At 37.8% G+C, this 10,054-nt stretch overlaps 1 protein-coding gene across 1 annotated transcript; it reads left to right on the plus strand.

Annotated features, from left to right (window-relative positions):
• The first annotated feature begins 8,123 nt into the window (after nucleotides 1-8,123).
• LOC131813982 (proliferation-associated protein 2G4-like) lies at nucleotides 8,124-9,655 on the plus strand. The gene is given in 2 exon segments (XM_059144556.1): nucleotides 8,124-8,298; nucleotides 8,300-9,655. Coding segments are annotated over 2 exon segments (1,185 nt in total). The 5' UTR covers nucleotides 8,124-8,190; the 3' UTR covers nucleotides 9,377-9,655.
• The last annotated feature ends 399 nt before the right edge of the window (nucleotides 9,656-10,054 follow it).

The raw sequence follows: 10,054 nt of genomic DNA on the forward strand, positions 1-10,054 counted from the left end.
TAAATAAATAATAAATAAATAAAATATTAAGCGCGCGCGCACACACACACACACACACACACACACAACTGCCAGATCTTTCTCAAAGTGGTCATACCATTTTAGGCTCCCACCAAGAATATATGAGTGGTTGCTCCATATCCTTGCCAACATTTGGTACTGTCAGTCTTTTTAGTGTTAGCCATTGTGTTGTAGGTGATTAGTTAACACTTCTGAGTTGCAATGATTTATAGATTATTATAGCACAAGAATAACTGAGAGGTACATAAAATAAAGGACAATATTAAGAAAAATTACAATATTATAAATTTTATATAGAATTTTTATATAAACCTTTTTCCACTTTCTAGAAGTCACATGATTGAAAGTATACTTCTTTTTATAAATTTTAACTTTAATGTATTTTATTTTAATTAATTAAAATTAATTTAATTATTTTATTTAATTCTAGTAGTTAACATACAGTGTTAAATTAGCTTTAGGTGTACAATACAATGGTTCAACAATTCTATACATTACTTAGTGCTCATTGTGATAGGGTACTCTTAATTCCCTTCACCTATTTCACCCATTCCTCTACCCACCTCCCCTTTAGTAATTGAGTTTGTTCTCTATATTTAAGAGTTTTTTAGTTTGTCTTTTCTTCCGTTTTGTTTCTTTAATTGCACATGGATGAAATCATATATTTGTCTTTCTCTGATAGACATATTCCACTTAGCATTATACCCTTTAGATCCATCCATGTTGTTGAATTTTACAAGATTTTGTTCTTTTTCTTGGTTGAGTAAGATTTCTGTGTGTGTTTGTGTACATACACACATATACCACATCTTCTTTATCCATTCTTCTTTAGATGGACATTTGAGATGCTTCCATAATTTGGCCATTGTAAATAATACTGTAATAAACAAAGGGGTCTACATATCTTTTCAAATTAATGTTTTTTAACTCTTCGGGTGAATACTCACTAGAAAATATACTTCCATTTAGTTGCCTTGGGAAACAATTATGCCGTCATATGTCAGCACTTTTACTTAGGAAACTGACGTCAAAATACTAACTTTTCCTTCTGTTCATCTCTTATTACTTAATAACTTCAACAATTCATAGTTCACCTAACAATCCGTAATTCAGGATTAATAATATGAATTGAAACACGTTTGTTAAACAGAATACTGTGGAAGTCTCCCTTTAAAACCTAACTCCTATTTTCTATTACTAAAAGAATGTCTTCACCTTTCCCAACAAATTCCATTTTGGAACTGTAGTTAACGTCTTTCAATTCAGTTCTAGGGGGACAAGAGCAGCATCTGATGCCACCCTTTAAAATACAAACAAAAACACACCTTGGTACAATTACATATTCTGAATTAGCTTGTAAAAGCTGCATGGCTATCCTAGAAGCAAGAGTAAATCATTACTTGGATATATTAGGACCATTTCCCATCGGGCAAGCCTACATAAGTGATGCCATTAGAGAACTCAGCCCGTGATTATCCCAGTCAGTAAACTGCCATCTGCCGATGACAAATACTAACAAGAGCAGCTTGTGGAATTCACCAGCAGTGCTTGAACAGGCAACCAGCATCAGAAATGGCCAGATCTCTCTTTTCACGTACTTGTACCTGCACATATACGCCTAGCAGCAGCCAGGGCCTACACAGCTGTTTTTGATTTTCCTCCTACACAAATGCCAGCAGCGGGGCACAAAGTTTTAAGAAATGCTCCCGAATTAGCCCAATGTCACTATAACATAGAGTGATAAATAAGCTTTCGTTCAGTGAAAGAAAAGGATCCTCAAGTATCCTTCCACCAGAAACTAGATGTCCAACTGTAATTTTAATACACATATATCTTATTAATACCACTCTGCAAAGCACAGTTTTGTTTCTCTTATGTTTTCTAAAATGTTTTCCTTGCTGAAAACATAGATATTTATATAAAAAGGAAAAAACCCCACAGCACACAATTAACTGTTTTTGGCATGCTGTGCTGTGGTACCAGCAAGGAGAGCAAGCAGGGCCAGCGGAGTCGTGCATGGGCTAAGTCAAGTGCACACATGCTGCAAATTCTATTCAGCTAATGACTACTACTACTCTATAGAGCCACCCGAAACTGAATGTGTTCCACAAAACGAGTTGTTTCCTCAACTTTGGTCTGTCTGCACTTCATTTCAACAGCTGTCACCCATATGGCTACAAAAGGTATGGGTATGATAGTGCTGAAAATGAAGGAAAGTATCTCTCTAACTTTAAATGAAACCTTTACTATATAGGCTGAGGCAATTTCAAGGAAACAGTGGGTAAAGATTAAGAAACAAGTGGGTAAGGAAGAATTAGGGGACGTCCTTGGAGAGTATGAAAAATGATTATTAATCCACTGTAAGTTTCACTATAGATTAGGAAAACTCTCCAACAATTTTCAATGGGGACAAGAACAAACAGGTATATACCTGGTAGAAGGGAATACGTATTTTTCTTACTCTTGCTTGCCTGTTTTCCAGATTTTCTAAATTTCTATCTACTATTCTACCATTTAAGTATTTTAGTAATAATAGTTATTCCACAAATAAAACTGTTTTAAAAAAGAAAAAGAAAACCTAACACTTCAAGAATCACTAAGAAGAACATTTAAGCTATGACAATGTTACTCTTCTTCATAGTAACCCATTTTCTTATGCTTGCACCTAAACTGTGGAGATGTGTGTGTATCGGGGTGTGTGTGTGTGTGTGTGTGTGTGTGTGTGTGTATACAATTCCTTGTCCGAAAGCATCATACAAAATAAATACACAAACCATGCAGGTAAACATCTCACTAAGTAACCATCATTACAAATAAGATTTGATAAAATAAAATCAGAGTCCTTTTACTGATAGCTCATTACCAAAATCAAGGTAACTCTACTTTTTAGGTGCCAATCTCTGCGAAGAAGCAATTATTATCTCCCCCAAAAAAACAAAAGTCCAGGACAAGATGGTATCACTGGTAAATTCTACTGAACGTTTGAAGAAAAATTAATACCAATCTCCTCAACTCTTCCAAAAAATAGAAGAGGACAGAACATTCCAAACTCAGTTTATGAGGCTGGTATTACCGTGATACCAAAACCAGAGAAGCACACCACAAGAAAAAATTAGAGGTCAACACTCCAATAAACATGGATGCAAAAATCCTCAGCAAAACATTAGCAAATCTAATTAAATAGTATGTTAAAAAATTATAGATCATGATCAAATGGGATTCATTTCAGGTATGTCAGGATGGTTCAACTCCACAAACCAATCGATGTGATAAACCATATAAACAGAATGAAAGGTAAAGATGACCTGATCATCTCAACAGAGATGATCATGTGACAGAAATCCCATGTGACAAAGTTCAATATCCATTTATGGTAAAAGCTCTCAACAAAGGCAATACAGAAAGAATGTACCCTCCACGTAATAAAGGCCAGACATGACAAGTCCCTTGCTAACATCACATTCAACAATGAAAAGCTGAAAGCTTTTTCCTCTAAAATCAGGAACAAAACGAAGATGCCCATTCTTGACACTTTTAACCAACAGAGTATTGAAGTCCTGGCGAGAGCAATTAGGGAAGAGAAAAAAAAAGGCACTTAAATTGGAAGTGAAGAAGTAAAACTATCACTAAATGCAGATGACATGGTATTTTATATATAGAACCATAAAGACTCCACCAGAAGGGCGCCTGGGTGGCTCAGTGGGTTAGGCCTCTGCCTTCGGCTCGGGTCATGATCTCAGGGTCCTGGGATCATGGCCCGCATCGGGCTCTCTGCTCAGCGGGGAGCCTGCTTTCCTCTCTCTCTCTCTGCCTGCCTCTCCATCTACTTGTGATTTCTCTCTGTCAAGTAAATAAATGAAATCTTTAAAAAAAAAAAAAAAGACTGCACCAGAAAACTGTTAGAATAAGCAAAATCGGTAAAGTGACAGGATATAAAATCATGCACAAAAATCTGTATATATTAATAATGAACTATCATGGAGACATTAAGAAAACAATCCCATTTATAACAGTATCAGAAAAATAAAACACCTAGGAATAAATTCAACCAAGAAAGTGAAAGTCCAGATAAAATATAGAAATTGACGAAACACACAAATAAATGAAAAAATACTCAATGCTTTAGATTAGAAGAATATTGTGAAAATAACCATATGACTCAAACCAACATACAGATTCAATGTAATCCCTATTGAAATTCTAGTGCCTATTTTTTCACAGAAATTGAACAAATTTTCCTAAAATTTGTAACCACAAAAAATTCTGAATAGCCAGAGCAATCTTGAGAAAGAAGGAAAAAGCTGGATGCACCATACTTCCTGATTTTAAGTTATATTTCAAGGCTACAGTAATCATAACAGTATGGTACTGGCATAAAAAGAGACCAGTAGATGAATGCCACAAACTATGGCACCCAGAAAAAACCCACGCATATATGGTCAATTACTTTACAACAAAGAAGCCAAGTATATACATAATGGGGAAAAGACAGTCTCTTCAATAAATGCTGTTTGAAAAACTATAGACAGCCAAATGTGAAAGAATGCAAATGAACCTCTGTCTTACAGCATACACAAAAATTAACTCAAAATGAATTAAAGACTGGAACATAAGATCTGAAATTCTACAACTCAGGAGAAAACATAGGTGATAAGCTCCCTGACATTTGTCTTGATGATGATTTTTTGGATCTGACACCAAAAGTAATGGCAACAAAAGCAAAAATAAACAAGTGGGATTATATCAAACTAATCTGTACAGCAAAAGAAACCACCAGCAGAATGAAAACATAACTGATGGAATAGGAGAAAATATTTGTAAATCATGTATCTGATAAGCAGTTAATATCTAAAATTAATTATACAAAGAACTCTAAACAACTCAATAGCAAAAACCCCCAAACAATCCAATTTAAAAATAGGCAGAAGATCTGAATAGAAATTGTTCCAAAGATGACATATAGATGGGCACAGACACATGAAAAGATGCTCAACATCACTAATCATTGGGGAAATGCAAATTAAAAACACAAAGAGATATTACTTTACGCCTGCTGGAATGGCTAGTATCAAGAAAATAAGAAATAACAAGTATTGGCAAGAATGTGGAGAAAAGGGAACCCCTGTGCACTGTTGGTGGCAATGTAAACTGGTGCAGCCACGGTGGAAAACAATATGGAGGTTCCTCAAAAAATTAAACATAGAAAAAAAAATTAAACATAGAAATACTGTATGATCCAGCAATTCTATCTCTGGGTATTTATCTGAAGAAAATAAAAATACTACCTCAAAAATATATATGCACTCATGTTCACTGCAGTATTGTTTATGATAGCCAAGGTATGGAAATAATCTAAGTATTCACTGAAGAATGATGGATAAAGAAAATGTGTGTACATGCACACACACACGAATACTATTCAGCCATAAAAATGGAATCTTGCCATTTGCAACAACATGGATGAACCCTGAGGGTATTATGCTAAGTGAAGTCAGACAAAGACAAATACTGTGTGATCTCACTTCTAAGTCAGCAATCAGCTTCTCTCATGTTTTAGAATTAAAACCATGATTTCTGTAAAATCATTCAACTGCATTATAACAAAACAATCCTACTGAGTTTCTTTTGAAAAATCATCTTATTATGAGTCCTAGAATAGGACTATGACCTTTTGCATGTGAAACCTACTTCTTTTGTCAACTATATGGTTTAAACAAAAATGATCTATGAAATGCTCTTCACCAAGGAAAAAATTATGGTTCTATCAGAACTTTATCTTTTCAGAGAAACAACTTAGTAAAGACTAATGGCTTTTAGATCATATAAGTATGATTTCCAACCATAGGTAACCACTTACCCTAATCCAAATTGTATGTATTATCTCTGAAACTTTCTGAACTCCAGTTTCTTAAATGCAAAGTGGTGACCTCATGGGATTACTGTCATAATTAACAGCTGAATGAAAGCTTAAAGCTCCTAGCAAAGTGACAGCCAGTGTAGTCACTCATGGTAGTTATTATAATGATTAATATTGGCAGTTCTACCCTTCTGCCCATTATGTTTCACAGCCAAATGGAAGGCAGGTTTAACAGTGAAAAAATTAAAGCCTCTAGGGCAATACACTTAAATTACTGAAAATAGTTTACTTTTTTGCCCCTCCAGATCAATATTATATTCTAGGAGAGGGAAGAGGAGACTCCCTACTGAGTAAGGAGCCTGATGCAGGGCTCAATCCCCAGACCCTGAGATCATGATCTGAGCCAAAGGCAGAGGATCAACCGACTGACTGAGCCACCCAGGTGCCCTAATATTATATTCTAATTGAACAAGAAAAGACCACCTTTCCCTTTCCCCTTTTTAGAATAAAATGAATACACTCAACACTTTTCAAAATGAAAGCTATTCTAGGAGTGCCCACTGTAAACACAAATATGTTAAAGGTACAATCTGCAGAATTGAGGAACACCGTAAAGTGCACCAAGACATTCCTTTTTTTTTTTTTTTAAGATTTTATTTATTTATTTGACAGAGAAATAGAGAGCACAAGTAGGCAGAGCAGCAAGCACAGGCAGGCTCCCTACTAAGCAGAGAACTAGACACAGATCCTGTCCCCAGGACCCTGAGATCATGAGCTGAGCTGAAGGCAGATGCCCAACCAACTGAGCCACCCAGGCACCCCCACCAAGACATTTCTGACTAGCAAGCAGATTTGTTAAATAATTATTAAATCCGTGTAATTTGTACTACAATATTCCCTAATAACCAAGCTGTTTAGCAAAATTTAAAATGAACTAAATAGATATTCTTCCATGGCTGTACTGTATTTGCCAGATCACAGGAACCTAGTAAAAAAGTTATTTAGATGACTAAATTTTTATTATGTTTAGCTATCCCTTTAAAAAAGCAAAAACAACAGGGTCATGATTTATAGTTAAAAAAAAAAAGTCAGTTAATCCTTTTATCTATAATTGTAACCAGCTGAGAAAACCGTATGTGGTAATACATGTTCTTCAAGAGATAAACATTTTTTTTTTTTTATTTTTTTTTTATTTTTTTTATTTTTTTATTTTTTATTTTTTATAAACATATATTTTTTATATACATTTTTTTAAGGTAATACAATTACCTTAGTGAGATCAGCAACCAAATTAAAAACTGAATTTCAAAAAGAAGACCAAATTAAAACAAAATTTGAGCTAATGTAAATCAAGGTACAGAAGCGTATATATGTATTTATTTATTAGTATTTTTTTAAGATTTTATTTATTTATTTTGAAAGAGAGAGATCACAAGCAGGCAGAGAGAGAAGGGGAAGCAGGCTCCCTGCTGAGCAGAAAGCCGGATATGGGGCTTGATCCCAGGACCCTGAGACCATGACCCGAGCTGAAGGCAGAGGCTTTAACCTACTGAGGCGCCCCATATTTATTAGTATTTTTAATCCAAGGGGCTTGAACTCAGGTATGCACTCACTTTGTCTGAGATTGAGACCTGAGCTGAAATCAAGAGTCAGACATTAACAGACTAAGTCATGAAGGCACCCCAAGAACAGTATGTGTTTTAAAACATCTGTCTGTATAGATACACACGAGTTTATTATACGCACAAAATATGTCTAGAGGGATATACCAAAAACCAACAGTAGTCAACTCTGAAGGAACTGTGACTGGGACATAATTCTGACGCTTGTTTTTCATAAAATATCTATTTGTGCAGATTGACTTTTTTTTAAGTTTGTTTATTTATTTATTTATTTATTTATTTATTTATTTTAAGATTTTATCTATCCATTTGACAGAGAGATCACAAGTAGGCAGAGAGGCAGGCAGAGAGAGAGGAGGAAGCAGGCTTCCCGCCGAGCAGAGAGCCCGACGCGGGGCTCAATCCCAGCACCCTGGGATCACGACCCGAGCCAAAGGCAGAGGCTCAACCCACTGAGCCACCCAGGCGCCCCTATTTATTTATTTTTAAGTGATCTCTACACTCGGTGTAGAGCTCAAACTAACCCGAGATCAAGAGTCATGCTCGGCCCGCCCGCCTGCTCCCCTGCTAGCTCGCGCTTTTGCTCGCGCTCTCCTCGCGGATGGAAGGGGCCAGCCTGCGGCTGGAAGGGAGGCAGAGGCGGCGGCTCAGGGCGATCGAGGTTGCAGGGGTGGTGGTGGTGGTGGGAAGATGTCGGGCGAGGACGAGCAGCAGGAGCAAACTATTGCCGAGGACCTGGTCGTGACCAAGTATAAGATGGGGGGCGACATCGCTAACGGGGTACTTGGGTCTTTGGTTGGAAGCATCCTGCTCAGGTGTGTCGGTACTGAGCCTGTGTGAGAAAGGTGATGCCATGATTATGGAAGAGACAGGGAAAAATTTCAAGAGAGAAAAAGAAATGAAAAAAGGTATTGCCTTTCCCACCAGCATTTCAGTAAATAACTGTGTATGTCACTTCTCCCCTTTGAAGAGCGACCGGGACTATATTCTCAAGGAAGGTGACTTGGTAAAAATTGACCATGGGGTCCATGTGGATGGCTTCATCGCTAATGTGGCTCACACTTTTGTGGTGGATGTAGCTCAAGGGACCCAAGTAACAGGGCGGAAAGCAGATGTCATTAAGGCAGCTCGCCTTTGTGCTGAAGCTGCCCTGCGCCTGGTCAAACCGGGAAACCAGAACACACAAGTGACAGAAGCCTGGAACAAGGTTGCCCACTCGTTTAATTGCACACCAATACAAGGTATGTTGTCTCATCAGTTGAAGCAGCATGTCATCGATGGAGAGAAAACAATTATCAAGAATCCCACAGACCAGCAGAAGAAGGACCATGAAAAAGCTGAATTTGAGGTACATGAAGTATATGCCGTGGATGTTCTTGTCAGCTCAGGAGAGGGCAAAGCCAAGGATATGGGACAGAGAACCACCATTTACAAACGAGACCCTTCTAAACAGTATGGCCTGAAAATGAAAACTTCATGTGCCTTCTTCAGTGAGGTTGAAAGGTGTTTTGATGCCATGCCATTTACTGTAAGAGCATTTGAAGATGAGAAGAAGGCCCGGATGGGTGTGGTGGAGTGCGCCAAACATGAACTGTGGCAGCCATTTAATGTTCTCTATGAGAAGGAGAGTGAATCTGTTGCCCAGTTGATATTTACAGTCCTGCTCATGCCCAATGGCCCCATGTGGATAACCAGTGGTCCCTTTGAACCTGACCTCTACAAGTCTGAGATGGAGGTCCAAGATGCAGAGCTGAAGGCCTTCCTCCAAAGTTCTGCAAGTCAGAAAACCCAGAAAAAGCAAAAAAAGAAGGTCTCCAAGACTGCAGAGAATGCCTCCAGTGGGGAAACATTAGAAGAGAATGAAGCTGGGGACTGAGCTGGGTCCCATCTCCCCAGCTTGCTGCTCCTGCCTCATCCCCCTCCCACCACACCCCAGGCTCTATGAAGTGCAGTTCGTCTTCTCCACCCAGGACCGCCAACAGAGCAGGGTCTCCCTGCCCCCTTCCCTGTCCCCACCCCAACCCCTTCCAACAACAACCAGCTCCAACTGACTCTGGTCTTGGGAGGCCAGGCTTCCCAACCACTGAAGACTACTTTAAATAGAAAAGAGAAATTGAATAATAAAATCAGGAGTCAAAAAAAAAAAAAAAAAAAAGAGTCACATGCTCTTCCAAATGAGCCTGCCAGGTGCCCCTGCACAGGCTGACTTTAAAGTGTACTGAAGTATACCATGGTAGAAGCATGTACTAAGGGAAATAAAGTAGAACATAGCCAGCTTGGCTAGGATTATACATGGCTAAAATTAAAAAGCAAAGTAAGCCAACCAGACATTGTCATCAGAAATAACAATATTATGGAGTACTAAAAGTGAAGTGGTGTGCCCAAGATGCTTTTTCCTCATTGTCTTGTTTCAAAAATAAGTAAGACACAAGCCTAAATATTAAGTATTGTATTATCTGCAAAGTGAGTGCATACCGTAAAACTGGGAGAAATGCAGTTACCACATAATAAAAATGTAAGAATTCTGCTGCAAGACACATACATAGTTTATACC

Source organism: Mustela lutreola, chromosome 13 (genome assembly GCF_030435805.1).
Source record: "Mustela lutreola isolate mMusLut2 chromosome 13, mMusLut2.pri, whole genome shotgun sequence".
In the NCBI taxonomy this organism is placed as follows: domain Eukaryota; kingdom Metazoa; phylum Chordata; class Mammalia; order Carnivora; family Mustelidae; genus Mustela; species Mustela lutreola.